The sequence below is a fragment of the Pelodiscus sinensis genome, chromosome 23, assembly GCF_052426305.1.
Source record: "Pelodiscus sinensis isolate ZL-2025 chromosome 23, ASM5242630v1, whole genome shotgun sequence".
NCBI classification, from domain to species: domain Eukaryota; kingdom Metazoa; phylum Chordata; order Testudines; family Trionychidae; genus Pelodiscus; species Pelodiscus sinensis.
In genome coordinates, this window is record NC_143074.1 from 23,021,590 (window position 1) to 23,046,958 (window position 25,369).

A 25,369-nucleotide genomic window follows, 5' to 3' on the forward strand; every position below is an offset into this window, starting at 1 on the left:
TCGGGGGCTAAGAAACAATCCTAGGTCATCAACGATAGCTGTCAGTCATCCGTACTAAGCAATCATTTCACAATTTCAGTTATAAACAGTTACCAAGGAGACCATCATTTTTAGCCTCAGTTCAGCAAAGCACATTTGAAATGAATGGGCTTTCTTGAAGTCTGGTGCTTTGTTGAATGAGGACCTCACGTCTTCAGGGACTTTTCAAAAATTTATTTTAAAGAAATTTACCCCGATGGGTGCTTTTCGTGTGAATTTATTTAAACTGTAGCTGACAAATTTATTTGAAGTCATAAAGTATTTGATCATCAGAGACAGAGAGAGAGAGAGAATATAAATAAGACATTGGACATACACAATCTACAATTAATGCGATATTCAATTTTACAGATAACAGTATACATATGGTTTTGCCTTTCTTCACAATCAGCTTTCACTATATCGGCTGTTGAAATACACAAATGCATAGAATGGAGAAAGTGTTGTGGGAGTGAACATAAGAATGCTCATTAGGTTGCCCTTCCAACAACATATGAAGAACAAACGTAGCGAAACCGCGCCTGACAAAACGTTGAGAAGGTATTTGGCAACAAGACATTAGGTGCAACTTTGAAAAGCGTTGCAATAAAGTTGTCACAGAGGAATCAGTAAAGAAAAACATCCGTTTAACAATGCAGAATGACCAATATTCTTGGGCTTTCTTGACCCTGTTGAAAAACAGTGGCTATTTGATAATAAATACATCTATTCACAGTTTGATGCTTATGTGGAAAGAATAAAGCTAGCAATCTACAAATTTGAAAAGGTGGATAGCAAAGTTAACAGAGGGCCCTCATAGTACAAATGAAAATACGATTATTAATAAATCATTGGCATGTGAAAAACCATTTCAATTTAGAAAAGCTAATATTAATTCAAAAATAAAACAAAAAAGTCTTACTGTGTCACTGCTTTTTTTTTCTAACCTGTTGGAAGAACAGAGAAATAGGTATGTGGTTTGCCACCGTGAATTTGTGAAGAGATCATTCATTGTTCACGTTTCTCCTGTAGAAATATAGACATTGCTGCTTCTTTTGCAATGGATGAGATCTTCATTTTTAAAAAAGCTCGAAGGGGGAGATAAGAGAGGAAGCGAGTTCTTCCTTCGGAGAATGAACTGACGACAGAAAACAAACCATGGTCTCAGCTCTGTAAAGCACAAGTCTTGGTGTTTGGTAGCGTTCTATAAAGACACAATGAGAGTTGCACTTGGACTTCTCTTAGCCAGTTGTTCTGACCCAAGTCCTTGGTCAATTGGCTTTTGCTAATCCTCTTGACACGTTTGCCCACGTCGCTATCTTACTTTCTCCTTGGAAGTCATTTTTGCCCCGGATTTGATTCTCAACAGTATGTAATGCTTAATAGCCTGAAGTCTTTTCCCCGCATTGTGGCGGGTCTTGTATCAAAACTGGGCATGATCGACTTCATCTAGCCAAGAGGCAGGGCTGGCAGGGAAGTCTGGATAGCCTCCACTGCTCCCAGTGGAGAGATCAGAACTGGGTCCGTTCCCACCCAAGACTCTCATTGGCTGGGGCACGCCTTGTCCACCCTGAACTATGATGCCCAAACCATTGTCTGGATAAACCAAGCTTGAGATTAAAGGCTGGTGGGCTGGCAATGCCTGTAGAGAAGCTGGTGACTGGGGTATCCCGTAGGGGCTGTTGGAGCGGAGGTCGTGGTACTGGTCCTGGGCGGGGATGCCACTGTGTTCCAAAGAGAAGCTCCCGTTGGTGCCAGCTTGCCTCCCCAATGCGGGAGAAGCCTCATTGAGGTTGCTGTAAATCCCATTGGAATGACTCATTTCTGACATAGACGGCTCATCTGAAAGGGAAACAGGGGCTTATTTTACTGGGAAAGCAAACTACAGTAAAACCTGTGTTATCCGGCACGCTCGGGGATTAGGGCGTTCCGGTTATCGAAAAATTCCGGTTATCTGAGGGTTCCATCAACCAATGGACAGTAACAGTGAAGCTCAAGTTTTTAATATTGGTAGTTTAGTAGTGTGAAGCAGCGGGTCTCACATTTCTATTTTAAGTTAAAGATGATTAGTACTTCTTACATAAAAAATTGTTAAGCCAATCATGGTAAACCAAGCCAGGCCTTTGTGGCTGGGGGCAATGCTGGTTAACAAAGTTTTCTGGTTAACAGGGTGCCGGATGACAAAGGTTTCACTGTAGTTGGAAACAATCTGATCAGAAATCTTGAATCATAGATAGATAGATAGAGGGGGTGTATGGTAATAGATAGATATTTCATATTTTTGCACAGCTTATTTATACTATGTTGTCTTGTCACTTTCTAATTCCTTATTAAAACCATTTTCTATCTAGTGATGGATCTCAATCCAGGTCTTGGGATTTTTTTTTTCTTTCACAGAGTCTGATTCACTTGGGCTTTTAAAACCATGTATGTAATGCAGCTTCTAAGAAATTACCTTAAAAATAATTTAAGGGAGAAGAAAGTCTAGACCCTTGATCTGCCCAAGGCTACATCTACACTGCAACACTATTTCAGGATACCGGAGTATTCTGAAATAGCTACCCTGTGTCTTAACAGCAAGCCCGTTATTTTGGGCGCGCTATTCTGATGTCCCTGTAAACCTCATTCCACGAGGAGTAAGGGACATTTCAGAATAGCAGGTTATTTTGAAATTTGGTGCTGTGTAGACAGCACCAAAGTACAAAATAAGCTATTTTGAAATAGCATAGAGATAAGAGAGACAATTTGTGTAGCTCAAATTGCATCTCTTATTTCAAACTACAGTGCAGTGTAGATGTAGCCTAAGGTACCACAGGACAACCCATTGTTTTTAAGATGACAGGGTGATATTTCTCCTCGAAAGATGTGTGAAACTCTGAGAGCAACATCCCAAAACAAGGTGAAATAAAAATACCCCCATAATTATTCAGAGGAATAATCCTCTCTACCCTCAAAAACTGTTGAAATAAAAACACTTCCAGAACATCTCATGGGATATGAACACCCCAGAAACAAGTCAATGGGTTGAAGAGTGAATATTTGAATAAACATTCTGATCAGTCGTTCTGGACTTTTTAGCTTTTAAATCTTTGTTTATAAAGTTCCTCCGAAAAAAAAGTGTTTCTGTGATGTCAGAGGCCACTTGCCCAGACAAATGTCAAGTGAGAGTCTGTCTGGTTTCCTTGGATGGTTTCAGAGGTGATATCATGGGTATTATTTTTAAAAAATAGCTTTCCCCTTTAGTTTCTCAAATGTGATTGAGTCCAAATTGTCTCCTGCCCAGAAGAATTCTAAATCACTCACTGTAGTCGCAGTGGAGATTAAGTGACTTAGCAGAATGCAGACTCCATCATGGATTGCTCCAGTCCTTGCTGACATGCATTTGTGTTTATATTCCCACTTTAATTCACCTGTACTGGGCAGTTGTTTTCTTTGATTATTTTATGGCAGAAAATGCTGAGCCAAGCAAACAGTATTCGGAGAACAAAATGAACCTGTGATGCAAAACTAAATAGCTTTGCTTCGAAGAAGGCTGGGTGAAAAATGCACTTGGAAATTGATCGCTGTCTAAAGGGCTATCATGAAGGCCAAGCACATAGAACTCCCGCTCAAGCCTGGAATTAAACTCTTGTGGTCTCCGCAGCGTCACGATATTGCCACGCAAAACTCCTTCCTCTTACCTGTAAAGGAGACTTCAGCATCGCTGTCTGGGCCTTCCTCCTGGATGCTGTCCTTGTCCGATTTTGAATTCCCCCGGGATCTTTTCATATTCCTAAAGTACTGGCCCCATCTCTGCCTCCCGGCATCTTTCTTTAGCCTTTTTTCCTTGGCCCTTCTGTTCTGGAACCACACCTGCCAAACGAAACGGAAGAGGTTACAGGAACAACTTGAGAAGTTTCTAGTTTTCTAGAAAAAAGTATCGGGGAGGAGAGGAAGGGGAAGGCTGGATGACAATTTTACTGGTTGCACTGGATAACATTTTTTTCAGCTAAAAATTGGATTCCAGTGAAATGCCTTTTTTCAATGGATAAAACTCTTCCTAGGTGGGGAAAAGGCCCAACCAGCTCTTCAAGCTATTCCTTCTGCATGGAAGAGCCACTGCACCAGAGTCCCAGTGAAGTCAAGGGAAGGCCCTGGGTGCGCCTCTGAGGACAGACCCTTTCACTAGAGAGAAGCAGCGCGCCCAGGCACAGCTATTGGGGTGGCACCAAAAATGGGGGGGGGGTGAGATATTGGAAACTTTCAGAAAACTGTCATTTCAATTGGTTTTTCTTTGTCAGCGTTCGGAGTGTTGATCATTGCTTCCGCCGCTGAGTTTGCAGAATGGGGATGACTTTTGCCAGCTTTAGAACTGGCCATGGGGAGGGGATGAATCTGCAAAAATTGTGGGGGGGTTTACCGCCAAGTTTTTTGTGGAGGGGGGGCAGGGGGAGTTGGTCATTTTAACCAGCATTAGAACAATAAATGTCCTAGTTCGGATCATTTTACCCAGGTGTAGCAAATGGGAGGGAGGAGTTCAGAGCATTTCACCCAGCTGGGTCCTGTGTGTGTCTGCAAAACAATCCTATCTGACATTTGATAGGTTAGTTCAGGAAAAATAAACTTTTGGTGGCCCCGGTTCTGAAAGCACAAGGACTGGTCATGACTCTGGGTCTATTCAGAGAGAGCCACCACAAGATAGATGTGTATAATTATTCATTTAGTATTATTGGTTTGTTTTGTTGTTGTTTGTTTATTGTTGTTGTTTATTTTTATTGTTTGTTTGTTTGTTAGCCAATACTCTGTTCTTGAGTCACTCTGACCAGCCAAAGAGATTGTGGAGTCTATACCTGTCTATACCTGCGGTCCATGTGAATAAGAGTGATGGATGGGGATGGGGATGGGGATGGGGATGGAAGGGGGATGGGGCTTGTGAAGGAGGCAGGAGCCCTTGGGTGGGACGCTCACCCCTCTCACCTGCACGACTCTCATGTCCAGCCCGGTCTCTGAGGACAGCTGCTCCCTGACGTGCCTGGCAGGCTTGGGGGAGTTGTTATACGCGTTCTTCAGGGTTTCCAGCTGCTTGGCGGTGATCGTGGTGCGGGGTCTCTTCGCTGTGGACTCGGCCTCTGTAGACACGTGCAAGAAAGCGGAGTTGGGGACCCGGAGCGACAATCCGCAGCCGAGCCTCCGCACACGGGTTGGCTTTGATCGCGTCCCACCGAGTCTGGAAGGGCGGCGGGGGGCAAATCCGGGTCTGCTTGGCCCATGAGTGGCCCCACAAGCAGCGAAGAAAGAGAGTTCGGGCTTAAGTTTGCAATCCCGTGGGAACTGCCTATTCTGAGGCTGCACCTTGGGGGTGATTGTCCATCGCCCATCTGTTACACGGCTCCTCGGAGGCGGAGCAATAGCTGTGTGTCTGTGTCTGACCCCCCCTCTCGGAAACGTCCCCGGAATAGCAGCTCTGAACTACTGAAACGGAGTAAAAATATTGAGTCTTGGAGCCTCTGGAATGGATCGAACACTGAGCATGTAAATGTATCATGATTATCCATGGCTGCGCTGGTCCACTCCACTCATGAAACACCCATGGGAGCGTTAACCCCCCTCCCCCATTTTATTTTGCTTCCTTCGCCTCCCGGATCTATCCTATTTGTGATGCACAAAACCGAAGCGGCGCTGGCGTTTACACTGCAAAATTGCACGACTTCCGGCTGCCAGGAAGGGGTGCCCGCCCCATCACACCAGAAAAACCAAATTCTAGTCAATATGAAACTAACCCCCTCTGACTAACCATGGTGAGGTTCATTCACCCCCCCCTGTTCATTCACCCCCTCAGTTTGCTCACAGGAGAAACAAACCCTCTGTTATAGTAGAACCAATTTTTTCACCGATAGCCTCCAATATACTTCCAAAGGGAGACTTTTTCCACATGCCTTTTCCCTGCCCATGAATTTGCCAGGCTGCTTTCCTGGAGCATCAGTACCCAGCAGGGCTAATTGTGCACCTGAAACTCACCTGAGCACCTCTAGTCTGAGCGTGCATGTCTAGACATGGTGTGTTTCTCTTCCAAAGATTAGGACGCGTGCTCTGTAAATAGCCTATAGACAGTGCTGGATCTGGATGGGGCTGAATTTTGGATGCGGGGAGGAATGGTAGCAGGGACAGGTCCCATAGCGGGGGGCTGCCCGGCTTATGCGCCATCCAACGGGGCTGACTTGAAAGCAGGGAAAGTTCACAGCAGCTGGAAGTTTTGCCCGAGGATGGGTGCTCCCAAACTATCCCAAGCCCGAGTACAAAAACACAGACACTTTTCAGGCTGAAATGGGGGGTTTAAAGTGATTGTGGTACTTGGCTTTTGGAAAGTAGGGTTTACTTGCCACAAGGATTAAAATTGTTAATAATTCACTAGTAGTGACCCCACGTTTGGTGAGCCCTAGGTCTCACGACAAAAGAAGGAAGGGTCACCAAATGAAATATAGGGCACGTCTAGGCTACGTTTTAATTTTGAAAGAGGAAAAAAGTTTCGATCGCTTTTTCGAAAGTGAGTCTTTCGAAAGTGAAAGTAGTCTGGATGCGGTTTTTTCGGGGGGGAAACCCTTTTTCGAAAAACCGCATAAACCTTCTGTTTTTAGGAAGAGCGGTTTTAATGTCCTCGTTTGAAATTAAAACGTAGACTAGATGTGCCTGAAGCGTACAGGCAGAAGATTTAAAGAAACAAAAGGAAGTATTTTTCCCCCACACGATGCACTCTTCATCTGTGGAACTCCTTGCCAGAAGATGTTATGGAGACCAGGACTTTATCAGGGTTCAAAGAAGAGCTAGATCAATTCATGGAGGATGGGTCCATCAATGGCGATTAGCCAGGATGGCTAGGGATGGTGTCCCCAGCCTCTGTTTGCCAGAAGGTGGGAATGGGCGACAGGGGAAGGATCACTGGATGATTCCCTGTTCTGTTCACTCCCTCTGGGGCACCTGCATGGGCCACTGTCGGCCGACAGGACACTGGGTTGGACGGACCTTTGGCCTGACCCAGCCTGGCCGTTCTTATGTTCTTAGTTTCCTGGCTGGTTTGATATTTTGGGAAATACCCGTGTTTCGAAGGAGACATGCTAAACTGCAGCTCATTCCATTTTATCCAAACCTGCCTCGCCTCTGTGACTGACTCTTGCTTGCTCCTCCAGCTTGTATGGGAAGGAACTGGGCTGGCTGGTGGCCAGGAGACAGCCCCCTCCCCCAGCACAGTGCTAGCTAGGAGACCCCCTCCCCCGGCTGACTTGCCCCGTTACCTCTCTGCTTGGCAGTCTCGTAGTCGGCCTTGCAGACCAGCCGGCTGTCCTCCATGAGGTAGAACTCGTCCCCCGTGGCCAGCTGCCGCTTGCACACGATGCAGGAGAAGCAGTGTAGGTGGTAGACGAAGTCCTGGGCCCGTCTCACCACCTGGGTCGGGGGGATCCCCTGCTGGCAGGCGGCGCATTTCGTCCCAAACCTCCTGCGGGAAGAGAAGAGCAGAACATTGGGTGCCTGTCGGCGGGGCCGGAAAGGCCGGTGGGACGAAGCCCCTCGCTGGACTCCCAGGGGCTGGCCGGGGCACGACGGCCTGTCTCAGCGTGAGGTGCAGAGGGGGGTGTAAGGGTAGGATCTCAACACGCGCACGCGCGCACACACACGCACGCGCATACACACGCACGGCCTTGTTAAGTGCTTGCGGCCCAGCACCTGCTTGGACTGGGGCAGATCCTCGAATCTAGGGCCTGCCTGGGCTAGCGCCTGCGGAGAGGGGTCCGCTTTGCGCCTGGTTGTGGGTGCACCCTGGGGCTCTGCATGGGAAGTTATGTGGTGCGGGGGAGCAGGGGGGCCCCCACACCCTGGGATTTCGTGGGGGGCTCCCAACGAACAGGGATTCCTCAGTCGGGAAGGGGGGGGCACCCTCCAGGTGGAAGTCACGACGTTTGAGCTGGAGGCTGGACCGTGGGCACTTCGCTACGGGCCAGACAGTCCCCCCCGCCATGGCAGCCCCCGTGTGACCCCCCGGGCAGGCTGCATGCTGGGACCCCGCGGGACACGCTGACTCAGCGAACGTCTGTGGAAACGGGTCTGAAGGCCCCTCCTTGCTGCCAGCCAGCGCTGAGAGGGGAGGTGCCGGGGTGTCCCCCAGCAGGCCCTGCCCTGCCACCGAGAAGTGCTCTGAGCATTGGCCTGCTCTGGATTCGCTTCCGAAATGTGTATTCCTCTCCCCCCCACCCCATCAGAACGCCAAGGGCCCGATCCTGGAGTGCGTGGCGTGTCTAACGCTGCCCCCACACACACACTTTTAGATCAACACCATGTTCATGAAGGGCCCCGAAGGCACCTCCCACCGTAGCAACAGCCCCTGCGCTGGGGGATTTAATTCTGGTCCTGACCGAGTGCCTGGAGGGGTTAGCTTGCAGGCTACAGGGCCGGGGAGGAGGGTCATTGGCTGTTTGCTTTGGATGCAAAATCTGCAAAACAGCAGGGCGAGCTCCGAGCTCGGGAATAGCGCAGGGGGAACGTCAAATACTCTGACATTTGCACGCCCCGCTTCCCCTAGTGCCAGGGAGCTAACCCCTGCCCAGGAAGGGTGTGGGGGTGGGGGGTTGTGTTCACTACATAAACCCGCCGATTTCATTAACGTGCCGATCCAAGATGCCGGCTTAGCTCTGCGTGGGCGGGCGCGTCTCCCTGGGCTCTGTCGGCCCTTTCTTTTTGGGGGATGATTTAAGCTTTGCTGCCAAGGCTGCTCTGAACCCTCGCGTGTCAATATTAACCCCTGCATGTACTATAGTGCGGCTGATGCAGGGCAGCCCCGCACCCTGTGTGCTCAGCCCTCCCCACCCCCGAGTCAGACTGGCATGCAGCTTTTCCCCCCTCCTGATCCCTCCCCCCGGCTGGGTCTTCATGAACTTCTCTGGAATCCATTGGTGGGCACGAGGTACAGAAAGATAAATCTATCCTCTCCCTCCCCCCGCCCAAGTCCTAACTTTTTAAAATCAGCCTCTGATTTATTCTTTATTCACCAGGCCCTTTTTCCGCATGGAGATCGTTCACAGAAGCAACCATGATCTCTGATCTCCAGCTCACCTGGGGTGTGTCTAGACAGCAAAGTTATTTTGGAATAATGGCCGTCATTCTGAAATAACTATGCGAGAATCTACCCCGCAATTCTGCTATTTCGAAATCATTTCAAAATAATGGACGGCTCATTCTGACTTCTGTAAACCTCATTCTGCAAAGTATAATGCCTATTCCGAAACAGCTATTTTGAAATTAGGTGTGTACAGACACTCCACTTCTGCTAAAGGGCCATTTTAAATTATTCCTGCTGGAGCTCTGAATCGAGATAGCACGTCGACACTAAGGAAGCCTGCCTAGGACTAATTTTGAGGCTTCCTTGCCATGTACACATGCTATTTTGCAATAAGCAATTTCAGAATAATAACTATTCTTTATTCTGAAATAACTGCAGTATAGACTAGCCTTGATGAAGTGAGTTTTGCACACAAAAGCAAATACATGGATGACTAATGTCTACTACCAGGTGATTTCAAAATAGGTTATTTCCCATAGTAACGTCCCAAATAATAACTACATAAAAAACTATTTCGAAATAGCTTGTTTCGTACTTTGGCGCTGTCTACGCAGCACCAGCTTTGGACATAACCTGCTATTCCGAAACATCCCTTGCTCCTTGTGGAATGCGGTTTACAGGGATGTCGGAATAACGTGCCCGAAATAACGGGCTTGCTGTGAAGACACAAGAGAGCTTTTGCGGATGCTCCGGTATCCCGAAGGAGTGTCGCAGTGTAGAGGTAGGCCCAGTGACTTAGTTGCCCATGCGCCCCATTTCCTGGGCCTAAAATCTCTGCCAGGTTCCCTCCCTCTCCCCCCGCATGACTTACTTGAAGAAGTCCTCTTTGCAGTACACGCTGTCACCTCGGCTGAAGCATTTCTCAGCCAGCTGGGTCTGGCAATCGCTGCATTTCAGGCATTTGCTGTGCCAGTGCCGGTCCAGCACCTTCAGGATGAACCTGTCCACGATGTGCTGGTTGCAGCCTGCGCAGAGGGGGATTTCTGGTGGGGGAGCAAAGACATCACAGGGCGGGTTAATGGCTCCGTCCCACAGCCCCGAGCCCGTGAGGTGGGAACCGGATTGGCTCAAACCTGCCTGGACCATCGGCCCATCTATTAAGCTCCATCACCTCACCCACCTGGCCTGGGTAGTGTCCTGGGGCCTGTCCTGGGCCGTTCCCACACGGAAACTCCGCATCCCCATCGCCTGTGGCTAACAAAAGCGCCCCACGAGGGACGGGAAAGTCCCGCACCTTAGGCCACGTGATATGCCACCCTCCTTTTTTTTAATTACAAATGCCTTGAACACTCGTGGGAGTGGGAGCGTTTGGGATTTATTATTGCTGATGCGGAGTGGCTGAAAAGTGCCTTTTTAAAGAATAAACACCAGAGGCTTGAGGGGAAAAAAGGCCTCCGGGGAGCTGCGATTCCTTCGGGTTTGGGTTTCCTATGTCTTGGGGCGGGGGAGAGAGAGAAGCACTAGCACATTTATCTGATGTCCTTGAACGATCTCTGCTGTGTTTGGGGGTATAACCCCCCGGATCTAAGAAAAGGGATTTAAACACACACACACACACTGCTCCCCCCCCCACACACATACACACTGCTACACACACACACACACACACACACACTGCTCCCCCCCACACACACACACACACTGCTACACACACACACACACACACTGCTCTCCCCCCACACACACACACTGCTCCCCCCACACACACACATACACACTTCTCCCCCCCACACACACACTGCTCTCCCCCCCTACACACACACACAGCTCTCCCCCCACACACACACACACTGCTCTCCCCCCCACACACATACACACTGCTACACACACACACACACTGCTCCCCCCCCCCACACACACTGCTCTCCCCCCCCCACACACACTGCTCTCCCCCCCACACACATACACACTGCTACACACACACACACACTGCTCCCCCCACACACATACACACACACACACTGCTCCCACACACACACACACACTCCCCCCCACACACATACACACACACACACTGCTCTCCCCCCCCCACACACACACTGCTCACACACACACACACACATACACACACACACACTGCTACACACACACACATACACACACACACTGCTCCCACACACACACACACACTGCTCCCCGCAAAACAACAGAAGAGACGCGCTCAAACGCGCTCCAATCGCTCCTAAACAACAACTCCGTCGCTGGAGCGCAAACGCACCGGGCGTGGGCGGCTCGGCCCAGACTCCACGCTCCCGACCCACGCGTGACCCACCGGGCCCCTCGCACAGCCCCGCTGGCCCCGGCTGTGTCTGGCCCCCGCCCCGCATCGCCCCAGACGCCGGCCGGGAAAAGAGAAACATTCCCAAAAGTGGGTGGCGGAGCCAGACCCTGGCCGCCTCCCCGCTCCGGGGCTCGCCCGCAAATACCCGCCCAGCCCACAGCGCTGGTGCCCGCCGACACCCCCGCCCGACAGTGTAAACGGGGGGGCCACGAACGGAGTTGTCGCTTCTTGAGACTTTGATTCGGTTTCTGCCCTGAGACTCGACTCTCCCCGCCGCAAACCCGCCTCGGGCGCATCGCCCATCCGAGCCCCGCGTCTTTCCCGGTTGTGTCCCGGGGCAATGTGCGCCACAAACAACCACAACCACCACTGGACAGTCCTGTTCCCTTGTGTCCCGGATCCGCCCCCCCGCAAAACAACCCACGCGCAAAGCCGCCGTGAAACACACACTCAATCAAACACTCCCCCCATCCAGCAAAGACACTGCAGGCGGGCCCCGAAAGCGGAGAGAAATCACTTGCCCGCTAGCGTTAGGCACCAAGGCTGGCACCCCATCGTCCCAGCCACCGGGCAGCCCAATTCCACTCCGCCCGCCCGCAGCGCCTTCTGCCTGACCCGAGCGCGCAACACCCGAGACCCACGCCGGGGTGGGGGCAAAGATGACGGCGGGGGCAGCTTAAGACTCCCAAATTACCGTCTCATAGGCAACGAATATTGCTTCCTTCTGCTCCGCCGCCGCCTAATCTGATTTTCGAAGGCAAAATACAATCTCTTAAATTAATAGAACCCCTCCTGGAAATTAATTTAGGGCAGACACACAAAGACACAGACACACACACATACACAGAGACAGACACACACACATACACACATACACAGAGAGACACACAGAGACACACACTCATACAAAGAGGGAGACACACAGACATACACAGAGAGACACACAGACACAGAGAGACATACACTCAGAGACACACAGAGAGACACACAGACACACACTCATACAAAGAGGGAGACACACAGACATACACAGAGAGACACACAGACACAGAGAGACATACACTCAGAGACACACAGAGAGACACACAGACACACACTCATACAAAGAGGGAGACACACTCAAACACACAGAGACACACACACACACACACAGATGCAAACACATAGAGAGAGAGAAAGGGAGAGAGAGATACACACAGACACACACACACACATTCAGGGAACAGAACCTTACGTTGCATTGTGAATCCAGCAGAGAAGAGGAGATGCCTTTAAAACGGGCCTCCAGGGCGCAGCGTCTTCCCTGGATTTACCTGCAGGCGCTGACCCCCATTTGAATTTTGTATTGTTCTTTGTAGCCCCTCCTGTCACTCCTCCCTCCCCCCCAAAAATATCCAAACTGCCTGTGACCCCGGGCCCGGCTCTGCCTCGCCCGTCTCTCTCCCTCGCTGCCACCAATTCTATCATTAGGCCCGAGTCAAATATTTCTGGTCCCAGCCCTTCCCCCGAACCAATCAGGGGTCCCCCTCCATCCTGGGTCTCTCTCCAAATCACGCCTGACAATTAGCACGGGAAAGGCTGCGGTAAACGTGGGGGAGGGGGGTTCATTCGCTAAACCGGTTTATTTTTAGACCCGGGTCACTTGAGCTTCTCTCCGTGGTGTCAGTTTTAAGAGCTTGGAAAGGGGGGGGCAGTCACGTGGGCCTGGGGGTTGTCACCCCCGGATGGCGGGTGCCCAGCAAGGAGCTGCCTGGAGGAGAGTTAGTTGTTCGTTCCTCGAACTTTTCAGGACTCAAGAGTCGAATTGTCTCGGTCAATCGGGAGTCGTTCGTCCAAAGAAAGAATCCAACAGCCCGGCGAGCTGGCAGGAGCCTTTCCTGGCGCCTGACCGCGGCACCTGTGTCCAGAGACCGGCAGGACAAACGCCTAAGCCAGGGCATGTGGGAGTTAGCAGGACCCCAGGTTAGCTGACCTCCGGCGCAAGCCGATATCGGGCTAGAAAGCGCTGCGGCTATGCCCGAGAAAAGCGTTCGTGTGTGCCAGGTGCCAGCTGCCAGCGCCCAAGCCACACAAGCACACTGCGCAACCCACAGGGAAAGGGACAAGCCTGGTTTAGTCACAAGCCACGTCCGGGTGGGACTGTGTCTGTTTCTATTCTAAGGGACCAGCGGATTTACCCAGCGTGGTCTGCAACACAATTAATTTTTTTAACTTAATTTTAAAAAGTTAAAAAATGATTTTTACGAACTTTTTTTTTAAACTGGTGATTTCAACCCATTTTCGTTTGCATTTCTCATTTCTGTCTCCTTCATGTGTGTACTTGGAGTTTTCTGTGTCATCTATTAGCTCTTTTATTGGAGGGTGTGTTTGATCAAGAACTCCCCTAGAGGTAAGAGCTGGGACCAGGAAACAGGGACCTCCCGTTTTCTAAAATTGTTCTCCTTGACCCCTAATGTCAGGACAGGAAGCCAGGGGCTTAAACTGCTGCAAGGGAGGTTGAGGTTGGACTTTAGGAAAAACTTCCTAACTGCCAGGGCCGTTAAACACTGGAAGCAATTACCTAGGGGGGTTGTGGAATCTCCATTTCTGGAGATATTTAAGAGCAGATTGGATAAATGTCTATCAGGGATGGTCTAGACAGAGCTTGGTCCTGCCATGAGGGCGGGGGGCTGGACTCGATGACCTCTCCAGGTCCCTTGAGTTCTAGGGTTCTCTAGTTCTAAAAGAAGGTAAAAGATTCAGGGAGGAATGAATTTGGCGAGACACTGAGGCGCATTTGCAAACGCCACCGCTCTCCGGCTGGGTTTGCCCAAGTCTAACACTCCCGGAGGTCGCATTTCTCGGGGGAGGGGAAGATGCAGGGAATGTGCGTTTCCGTCCCGACTCTCTTCCGAGATCCGATCCGATTGTGGGTCTGCCCTGGCCCAGAAGCCGGATCTGGCCCGTGAAGAAATAGCCAAGCGAGCTGCAAACGGAAAGAAGATTCGGTTCGCTCCTCTCCGGGAAGAGGGAAGGTCCCTGGGCGACTTCGTCCCGGAGCCGGGCAGGGCTGAGCGCTTCGTGCGGTGAAAGCCGCGCAGGTCGAGCTCGCTGCTCAATTATTTATCCGCCAGCCTCGCCCCACGCCCCATCCCTGCGCCTTTTGTTCGCACGGCGAGCGCCTGCTAAAACTTTCCTGGCCTGCTTTCCTACGGAGCCTCTGCCTAGCGGCGGGGCACGGACGCGGGGGGTGGGGAGGGAGTCATCGGGTTCAGACCTGAGCAAGGGGCAGGAGTGAAGGGGCCCCGAGGCGCTGCCTTGAGCCCCCCCCCTTTATTCTGGGGCTGTTTGCACCCCGAGATCTCGCCGTTCGTCCAGACCTGGGCGCGTCCAGGCTGCGGCCTCGCAGGGCCAGCGAGCTAACTGGAGCCCTCTCTGCGGGGGTGGGGGTTAGTTGGGAAGGGGGCCAACTCCAGGGAACCCGGGTGGTAGAAAAACCCCTTCCTTGGCCGAGCCCTCGTTAGCCCGGGGAATCGAGCCCTGAATCCGAATCGCGAGAAAACGAGCGGCGGCCTCCGGCGCCTTCGGGCCCGTATCGACGCCCCGGTGCTTCTCGAGAGGGGGGGTCCACATGGTTCTAGCGCGGGTCCGAACTGCACGGAACCAAAGGGCAGCCTGAACCGTTGCGCTTTTATTCCGCGGCTTGGACTCCAGGTCCCCGCCAGCAGCCGCCCGTCCGCGGATCCGAACGACACCTTTCAAGCCGCCCGGTTTCAGCACGCTCCGGAAGAGCGCGGGGCGGCGGGGCGGGTCCTCTCCGCGCCCTGGGCAGGCGGGGGTCGTCGGTGCTGAATTTGTGGAAGAATAAAATGTTTTGCTGAGCCGCGGCTGGGAAACACCCGGTTCCTTCTCCAGCCCTGGCTGCGGTGCGCGGTTGGTTGGTTCTCATTCGCAAACGCATGGAAATATCGAGTTTGCCGCTCCGATGTATTTTACGCCCCTTTTTCCAAGTCCTCCCGTGGCGACGGTACCCCACTGCCTAGCTGCCCTAGAACACGGGGCCCAATTCTCGGCTATTCCCCTCGGGGGTCAGCAAGGCGCTGGAGGGAGCGCACGAAATGGCCACAGCCAACGAGCTCCGAAATGTTCGTTGCTATTTAACTATCAAGCGAAAAACACAAAACAAAACAAACCGCCGGCGCAGCTGCCAAAAGAGGCTCAAACACGCGCCCCGGGAGTTATTTAGCTCAGGGATCGTTAATTTCAAGGGACGGCGACTCCAGACTTTGGCCCCGATCCTGCGGTCTTTTCTCGGGCGAAGCCCTCCCGCTGGGCTCTCGGAGAAGGAGCCGCGGTGACTCCGAATTAACGGGCGACACGAGCAAGGAAACAGCCGGGTCTCTAGGCGGCAGGGAAGGCCTCACGGTCTTGCTTTTATAAAGAAGCAGCAGCCGAAACATATGTCGGCCTTGCCTCTCTGGCCGGGCCTAATCCCTGGCCCTCTGCCTGGGAGCGCTAATCCCGGGCAATACGGAGTAAAAAACCGCAGGGCACCCGGGAGAAATGATCCAACCATTCCAGGGAGCAGGGCCTCCCCACGCGAAGGGGATCAGTGCGATTCCGCGCCCCCCTGCCCGGACGCAGCAGGGCCGGTCGGGCCTCCTCTGGGGCGCACGGAAAGGGGGTGATTTCGTTTGCTTCTCGGCGCTGGGATTTTGCGGAGCTGCGCTCCAGAGGCGCGCAGCCGTGGGGGGAGACGGGGGCACCCCGAGAAGTTTCAGCCCTCGCCCCGCTGGGCGGATCGATGGTCCTCAAAGGCCAGGGATGTATTTCTACCGAGGGCGCCGGAGTCACCTGCCAGGAGCCCATGCAGGGCAGCCGAAATGTTATTTATGGGCGCCCGGCGCTCCAGATAAATGACATTTTCATGCAGTTCTTCCTACCATTAATTCGCCCTAGGCTGGTTTGCGTTTTTCAGCAAAAAAAAAAAAAAAAAAGTCGCCCCTGATTGATGGCGACAGACGTACAATTAACTCGAGCGGGGATACATAAATTGCGCGGGGGGGGGAGAAGGGAGGGGGCTGCTCGCCAGGTCTCCTGCTCCTGCCTTTGCGTTAGAAGTCCAGAGATGCAGGAAAGCGCATTCAAATCAGCCAGGTAATAATTAACCCGATCCATCTCGCATTTGCCTTGCCCCCCCCCTCCCCCCTTGCTGCACCGCGCCGCGCTCTGGGGTCTGGTCAGTTGCACCTGTTCTAAGAGCCCCTAGGGCCCCCACCTGCCGGCAGACCCGTGGAGAAGCGCCCCCCCCCCCATCTCCAACTAACCCTGTACCTTTGCGCACGTCTTCGTTCTGGGCCAGCAAAGCCAGGAGCATTTCTGTGCTGGAACAGTCCTTGCCCGAGCTCAGTCCTTTAAGCGCATCCATCTTGCATCGCCTCCCTCCGCCAACTCTGCCAACACGGGGCACCGCGGCCCACAGCGGGGTCTCCGAGCTGCGCGGGGCTGCCAGCCCTCTCCCCTCTCCGGCGCCCCCTGCGCTCTCCACGCAGCGAACCATACGCCTGCTCCGCACCGCACCCCCCGCCCGCAGTCCAGCCGGGGTCCGCACAATCCACCCCCACCCCCGCCGGAGGTGCCGTGCGCTGGCGGCGCGGGAGAGGGAGTCGCACACTGGCGCACCCGGGGCGGAGGAGCAGCCCGGCTGACTCAACGTCCAGCCCCTGCCCAGGAGGGGGGAATCTCGTTCCCAGCCCGTGGGAGGCGGCCGCTCCCCTTTGGGCCCGAGGCAAAAGGAACCATTTGTCCTTTGCAGGTGGGGAGGGGGGTAAACGCCTCCGGCCTGAGGATGGCGGGGGGCCGGCTGGAAGGGGCTTCCCAGGGACTATTCTATCTAGCTCTGCAGGGCTCCATAGGGGCTGGCAGCGCGCACAGGGAGCCTGGGCGCAAGAAGCGCGCAGAGGAAATGGCGAGGGGGGAATCCGCTGGGGGATGGGTTGGTTCTGGTTTCAGCGATAGCACCCTCCTGCCCTGGTTAGCCCAGCACTCTCCACGCCCCCTTCCCCTTCCATTTTGTGGATAAATCGCTGTAACGTTTCCCTATACCCATGTATCATTCTCATATCACTTTGTAGTAACAGAAACTTGGTAAGTCCTTTTATAGAGAGATCTTGTCCTCCTACATAGATAGATCTTTATGGTAAGCCTTCTTAGAGAATCCCTTGTATTAAGAGAAACCTGGTATCCCGTCTTTTCCATAGAAACTTTGCATCAAGCCCTTTATGTTGTAGGATGTAGGAATAGTTAAGGTAAAGAAAAATGTCTTTTTTTTTCGGGGAGTAGAATAGATCTCTCCCCTGTCAGGGATTGCCCTGTTGAAATGAATGAGGCGTGAAAGGTGAGCACCTCCAGCAGCAGCTGCAAGGGTGGAGAGGGGCTGGGAGCCAAATCCAAACTCAATAGGATTTGGGAAGTGAACTTATGGAAAAGAAAACTGGACCTAGAGAGAGGGCCTTGGGAGTCAAGCAGCAAGTGCCTGCCCTCGGGAGGACCCTCTTTGAACCAGCATTAGAAAGGGGCCACAAATATCTCACTGCATATTTAGGTGATGACTATCTGGCTGCCTGAGAGGGATAATTAGGAGTCATCTTGCAAGGGGACCCCTTCCTCTTGTCAACATCCTAGCATCAATCGGGATCTGCAGAAGCCAGGCTCCACCTCCCCCCCCCCCCCATCTAACTCACCTGGGCAGTGCAGTTAGGAGGAGCAACTATTGGTGACAACAAGGTGTGTGTGTGTGTGTGTGTGTGTGTGTGTGTGTGTGTGTGTGATCACATGCATCTGATAAAGTACCCATTGATCTATGTATGCTCAATAAATGTGGCTTGTTGCCTTATCTCCCTGAAAAAGATCCCGGGTGCTTCTTTTAAGCACAACAATTTTCCCCTGCAAAATAAAGAGTGAAAGCAAAGCCTGCATGTCTCCAACTTCCCAGGCGAGGCTAGGATTTTGGGAATGGGGGGGGGGTCTCCTCGAATCCGGAAGTATAGAAGGAAGACCCCCCCCCCAATGTGTTGATTTTTGTATTTGGTGCCCCCCTCTCCTGCGCACTTGGCAAATACACATTCCCCTGAGTTCCTCTCCCGGCCCTTTGTGTCCAGAGGGGGAAGAAATTGCTCCAGCGTTCAGCGGAGGAAACCAGCAAAGGAAATGTTTGATGGACGCTCCATGACGCCCGGGAGGGTGGGAAAGTTCACCCCGCCCCCCGCCCCGAGACGGGGTCGCCCGGCATGGGGCAGGGATTCTCCTTAGCCCCCCTGCAGCAGCCCCCCCCCCCCGACCGTGTTTCCTTCCAGGCAGACATTAGGCAAATCAGATCAACGTGCAAAGTACCGGGAAAGCGTCTTATCTAGGGACACCCCACCGGCCTTCCTCTCTGCGAAGCAACCTCACTTTTCAAGGAAGAGGCTTTTGCCCAGCAAGGAGGGTGGGGTTGGAGGAACAGTCCCAAGATTGGAAAGTAAATGGGCCAGATCCTGAATTCAAAGGAATCCCCTGCAAATGGATAAAAGCTCTATTGAGGTGGATGAAATCCTCTCTTCTTTTGGACCAAATTGGTCTCCGAGGGAGAAGTCAAGAGGGGATGGCAGAAGTTAAGTAAATAGGAATCTGAGGTTTATAATTATTTCTTTGCATTTATTAGAGGAGAAATTCCTATCTCCTCCCCCCCCCTTTCATCTGAATGCTGGTTGCGCTTATTTCTAACCCCCTTATTTGTAGACAAGAAGCAGAGCCTCCCCCGAGCCTGTGAATTTTGACTTCATTGGCTTGTAATTTCGAAATAATTTCTGCCTGTGAAGGGGAATAAGATTATTTGGAAATAGTTATTCCAGGAGGCATACCAGCAAATTTAGTTATTTCAAAATAAGCTTATTCCTTTCCACAAGCAGGAATTATTATTTCAAAATAATCATCCCCTTATTTCAAAATAACAGACTTGTTTGTCTACACTACAGAGACATCGAAGCTGCCGCTGGTGACCTTCCAGAGTACAAATGAGTAGGTCTAATTAAGATATACTAATTGGAACTCAGAGGGACCCTCCTGTTGATGCCAGTAGTCCTGCTTCCACAAGGAGTAAAGGAAGTTAAAGAGTGAGTGTTCTCCCTTGGAATTCCTGCCTTGTGGACAGCACCAAAAGTCTAGATAAGGTACTTCAACTTCAGTTACACAATTCATGTAGTGGAAGTTGTGTATCTTAATTGGACCTTATCCCCTAGTGTAGACATACCTGCAGTGTGGATGCTCTGTTCTACACTAGGGAGTTATTATTCAATGTAAGTTATTTCAGAAGTTATTATTTTGAAATAACTCTCAAAATAAGTTATAATTTCAAGGGGTACATCTACACAGCACCCTTAGTGCAAAATAAGCATTGCAACTTGCAAAGCTTATTTTGAGTATGTTTCAAAATAGCTTCTTTTGTAATTTGGCACTGTATGGACAGCACCACATTTTGAAATACACCACTATTCTGAAATGTCCCTTAATCCTTGTGGAACGAGGTTTACAGGGACATCAGAATAGAATAGCACCCATTATTTTGAAAGATATTTTGAAATAAGGTCATGCTGTCAAGATGCAGAATAGCTATTTTGGGATACTGGAAGTATCCCAAAATATCACCGCAGTATAGATATACTCTAAATAAGTTATTTCAGGAGCTATTATTTCGAAATAATTATTTCGAAATAATTTCCTAATGTCCACATGCCTAATTAGCCTTGGTCTACACAGCAGTTATTTAGAAATATTATTTCAAAATAATAATGCCAGAAATAACTATTTTGAAATAACTCCCCCAAAATCAGTTATTTCGAAATAAGTTATTATAAGGAAGTATTTCGAAATAACTCCCTATTGTAGACCAGGGCCACGCTTAGAATTTTGGGAGCAGCTGTGGGTAGACCTGCTCCTCTTCCTTTTCCACAGGGTCCCCTGATTCCAAGACGTGGCCACGCCAGTGTGGGGACCCAGGAGCCTTACTAATAAGGGCGACGTCCAATCCACCCCCTCTTCTATTTTTTAAGACAACTGTTTACTTTGGGCAAGATCGGCAGCTCAATAAACTGCTGAGCGCGGCACCACCCTGATACATTTTATTGACACTGATCTTTAGAGGCAAAAGGTGTCTGGGGAAATCAAGCGTAGTGCTCCTGCCGTCCCCTGCAGATGAATTCAAAATCAATGCCCCATTTGCCTGCGTTTTCCGAGGATATGAAACGCATTTTGGTGAAAGGTGTGCGATGCTTCAATGTTCTTCCCAACTTTTAAGCTCTAATAATAATTTTATGCCTTATTGATCGCCTTCTCTGAAGGGGCCGAGAGACCGTAATGGTATCAAATGAGAAACACTTACGGCCGAGGCATGCTGGAAAGGGCAGCCGGGGCGCTATAGGGCTAGCTATAGGCGCCGGGCTGTTTATCACAGAGCAGGCTGCAAAGGGGGGAGTGTTTGTGTCAGCTGCTTTTGCAAGCACCCAGCTTCCCAGAGCACCGTTCCCACCCACACAGAGGAGCGCGTTTTTATTCCAGCCAGGGGCCTGGAACGACACTGACCATGGCGGAGCTGGGGGGGTGGGGGGGGTCTGTTCTTCCTGAAGTGAGGAACTTGCGTTGCGTTCCCAGTTCTGAGAAAATCAAGGCTCTCGTGTTGTCTTAGGCAGGGCATGGGGCGCTCTTGGCTTCTCAGGGAAGGGTGGGTTTGTTTCGTTCTGCCTTGTGATGCTAATTTAATTCCCCTCCCCCCCTCCAGCCTCATCCCGGGACCCCCCCACAGCTCCCCCACGGGCGTCACAACCTGGGATTCTGTGTATCTATGAACTCCAGCTCCAATCCCCCGGCCTCGGAGAACTTTTTTCGCGCGTTGGATCAGGGACACCCACTTAATTTACCCAAATAACCAAACGCAGCTCCAGCCGCGAGCGGTTTACTCCAGATGCGCTCCTGAAACGCTACTGTATTTGCCTAGAGCGGAAACCCTTTTTCGTTTCGTGTCTAACGGGGCGTCTCTGGTAGGAAAGCGCCATGAAGAACGCGCCGCAGCGGTGTTTTCTTAAGCTCGCTGTTCTCCGGCGCCCCTGCGATTTCCTTCCACCCCCCTATGAATCAAGGACCTCGAGGGAGTATAATTGGGGGGTTAACATTCCGGGTTATTTTTCTTTCCTTGTTGAAACAGGCTAAAGAGCCCGGGGGGCGGGAGAGGGAGAGCCCAGTCTGGAACCTGAAAGCAGAAACGGAAAGTAACGCGGGGATTTTAGTCGCCTCCTTGTAGCCAGGTGCATCCCTGGTGGATTTCACACGATTTTCTCTCTTCAGCCCCTAGCCCTCCTAGCTCGCTAACGTCGCCTGGAAGTACACTGCAGCTGTAGCTATCAGCTAGGCTCGGCGGAAGGAAGGGCTTTGAAAGGTGAAAATGCCAATTTTCTTCCACAATTTGATCTGAGGAAGTGGGTCTGGCCCACGAAAGCTCATCCCCTAATACACCATCTTGTTAGTCTTTAAAGTGCTGCATAGTCCTGTCTTTTGTTTCAGCTACACCAGACTAACACGGCTGCATCTCTATTACTACAAAACTAGAGTTTCCCCCAGAAGAAGAATGGATCGCCCAAATGAGCAAAAATCAACTGGCTTTCTCTGGGTTACTTACTCTCCAGTCAGGCAGTTTGTCTTCTTGCTCTGTCCCCGATTGCAGTGTCTACATTTAAAAAACACACGCTCCTTAGAACAGGACAGGGGTTCACTTCGCATGTACTCCGATTGAACTTTGCTTCCAATAGGAACGGGCCAGAAAAAACGACCCCCCCTTTCGTTAACACTCAGCTCCGATGGGCATTTAACGGGGCGAAAGGGCTGGGTTCGGTGCCCTGACGAGCGATAATCCATTACAGCGGCGCGGCTACATCGGGTCTGGGTCGAATTTTTATTCATGGAGGGAGAAGCGGTTTTGGCCGAATAGACAAATAACGGAAGCGAGGGGAATGGATCGGATGCTGCCTGGGCTGGTGGGATGTGTGGAGGGGAGACCTGCCAGACGCGGTTTAGCTGCTTGTTTGATCCTTGGGGCTACTTATGGAATTATATGAAATTCAAGGTGTCAGGGATCACGAAGAACATCACGAGACAGCTCGAACCCGCAAAGCGAGCGTACGAACCCCTCGAGTTCTCCCCCCCACTCCCACTCCAGAACGTGGGAGTGTCTCGCCAGCGCTGCAATTTGGAAGGGAAAGGCCCCGATCCCGCGACTCGGCGATTGCAGCGTGGCGGGACCGACTGGCCCAGCCCGGATGGGGAAGTGGGAGGGAAGGGGTGCCCGGAAATCGCCCTCCCAATACTGGCGCCCCGGGGTGCCCGCAGCGTGGGACAGGACGCGCGGAGTGGGCTGGCACCCCAGAGAAGGGGGCCCAGGGAGCCCGCCTGTCTATGACTGGGACGGGGCCGAGGCTTTGGCTGGAGAGGGGGCGGGGGCGGGGGAGCGGATCTCTGGCAGATGACAGCAGCGAGTGATGGAGGAGTCCGGGTCAGACACGCGCTCTACAGCTGTCCCGAGCAGCCAGGAACAATACCGCTCATTAGCCATTCCTGGCGTCTGTGGCAGGCACCCGCCCCCCTCGCGCGCGCGCGCGCGCGCGCGCGCGCGCGCGCGCACACACACACACACACACACACACACACACACACACACACACACCGTTAATTTGCTTTTTGTTTGCTTTCTAAACGGCCTTTGCGGGAAGCTCGCAGGATCTGCCTCGCCAGGTAGCGGTTCCCTCCCGCGGTCACAGGGCGACATCCGCGAAACAGCCCCGCTCTTGGAGGCGGGCAGATCCCTACCAAAATATCACCTCCCTCCAGCAGCCAGGGAGCCCGGCCCTGAGCGCTCGGGAGCAGAGCGGGGTAGCCGCCCCAGAGACCAACCTGCTACAAACCCCTGGTACCCAGGTACCTAGAATGGAGTTCCTTTCCCCTCCACGCTGGTATTTCAAGATCGATCACACTCACACCCTTCCAAGATCACACACACCTCCAAGATCACCCCCCACACATACACATACCTCTCCAAGATCTCACACACACACACACACACACACACCTCCAAGATCACCCCCCCACACACATACACCTCTCCAAGATCTCTCTCTCTCTCTCTCTCTCTCTCACACACACACACACACACACACACACACACACACACACACACACACACACACACACACACACACACCCCTCTCCAAGATCACACACACAAGATCCTGCACCTGAGCTCCCCGATTTGCAATTGCAAAGTCGCACGAGGGTGCCACGATGTGGCCCAAACGACTCTTCTCCCTGCAGAGCGGGGCGGCCCTGCGTGGCCATCTCTAAGGCGTCCGCGTCCCGCAGCGCTGACCGGCCGCGGAGGGAGGGCGGGAGGCGGGTGCTGTCCCGCCCCGGGAGGAAAACGAGCGAGACTCTTACCTGGGACCCTGCTGAAGGGGCAGATCTCAGCCGCCTTCTCCGAGCTGGCCCGGACTCGTTCCAGCAGCATCTCGGGGCTGGGCGCGGCGGGCACCGGCCGGGCTAACTTGGGGAGAACTCGGGGGCGTCGGGCGTCGCTGGGCGGGGGCCTTCCGACCCTGCGGGAGCCCCGTCTGGCCGGCCCCCGCTCCGGAGCCGCGGCAGGCTTTTAACCGAGCGGCTTGGGGGAAAGGGGCCCGGCTGGGCGGGCGGCTCTTCCCCCTGCTCAGTGCCTGGCGTCAGTTGACCCTTCGTGCGTGGCCACCGAGGGGCTTTTTAGCATGACAAAGCCAGGGAGGGACGGGCGGAGGCGGCGGCGGGGGGAGCTGTCCATGGTGCTGACACGACGCGCAAGCCAGCCAGGCGTGTGGTCCCCCCTCCCCCCCACATACCCATACACGTGTCCAGCCCTCAGATCGCACAAGGGGGGCTGGGCGCCCCCAGCGCCGGCCCATTGTCTTCATGCAGATCGGCCCTTCCGTTCCTTTGTCCCGTCACAAAAGTCCCCCTCGCGCGTGTGTCCCCGTCGCTGCTCGCGGACACGGGTGGGCAGCCTGCCCGGGGGAGGGGGGGGGCTGCCGGCCAGATGCTAGCAGCGGAGCCGTATACAAAGGGATGGGGGGGCTGGTTTCCCCACCGCATAAACCCGCGGGGTGATCCGAGGGAATCCAGGGTGTTTCGAACCCAGCGCGCCCCAAAGAAACCATCCCCCGGGCGGAAACGTGAGGCCACCTACACACGAACCGTTGTGTTGGCGCAACAACCCACTTGGGCGCGTGTGAAAAACACACCTGGCGCTTGACCACGGGGCCGCGGCAAGTCCCACCTGGACTCAGCTGCCCGGCCGGGACTCGTCGCCGGGCTGCAGAGATGCTGATGGAAAAGGGAAAGTGCTTAAAAGCGAATCGGGCTGGTAAATGAAGCGGCTAAGTAGGACCCTGGCCAAGCGAAAAGCACCTTCAAGGCAGCGCCATCCGTGACCCTTCGGGCCCCAAAAGTGCCGCCAGCAACGAGCACAAATGGGGTTTTTTGTGGTTGTTTTGTTTGTTTGTTTGGAGCGGGCTCTAGAAATCAGATTTTTTTCCCCCTCCGGGAGTTTCCCGATTTCTGACCTTCTCCAGCTTTGCCAGGAGGGACCCATCCACCTAGAGGAACGTCACCCCCCCGGGATGCTATTAATAACACCCCCGTTCCTTTTCCGAGGGCGGATTCGAAACTATTCGCCTTCCTCTTCCCCAAGGAAAGCTGCTTTTCGTCCTTCCCCTGGAAGAACCTTCCCTTTCAGGAGCGGCCATTCGCTCCCCCCACCCCGCCCGCCTCCAGCCCCCGGGAGCTTTGCTAGTTAAGTGTGGCTGGTTTGTTTGTTTTAATTAGTTAATGAATTTGGGAAGCTAATGCGCTTTGAACCGCCGATTTAGCCACGTGCGGGTGTGAAGCCTCGCGCCCGG

The 25,369-nt window shown here is 52.8% G+C and overlaps 1 protein-coding gene across 1 annotated transcript; it reads right to left on the minus strand.

Moving 5' to 3' along the window:
• Positions 1-255: 255 nt before the first annotated feature.
• LHX3 (LIM homeobox 3) lies at positions 256-24,292 on the minus strand. Its single transcript, XM_075905848.2, has 6 exons — positions 23,883-24,292; positions 9,918-10,089; positions 7,287-7,489; positions 4,975-5,126; positions 3,699-3,870; positions 256-1,860 (listed from the first exon to the last, which is right to left on the minus strand). Exons 1-6 carry the CDS (start codon positions 23,950-23,952, stop codon positions 1,442-1,444), a joined length of 1,188 nt encoding a protein of 395 aa, XP_075761963.1. The 5' UTR covers positions 23,953-24,292; the 3' UTR covers positions 256-1,441.
• Positions 24,293-25,369: the final 1,077 nt, after the last annotated feature.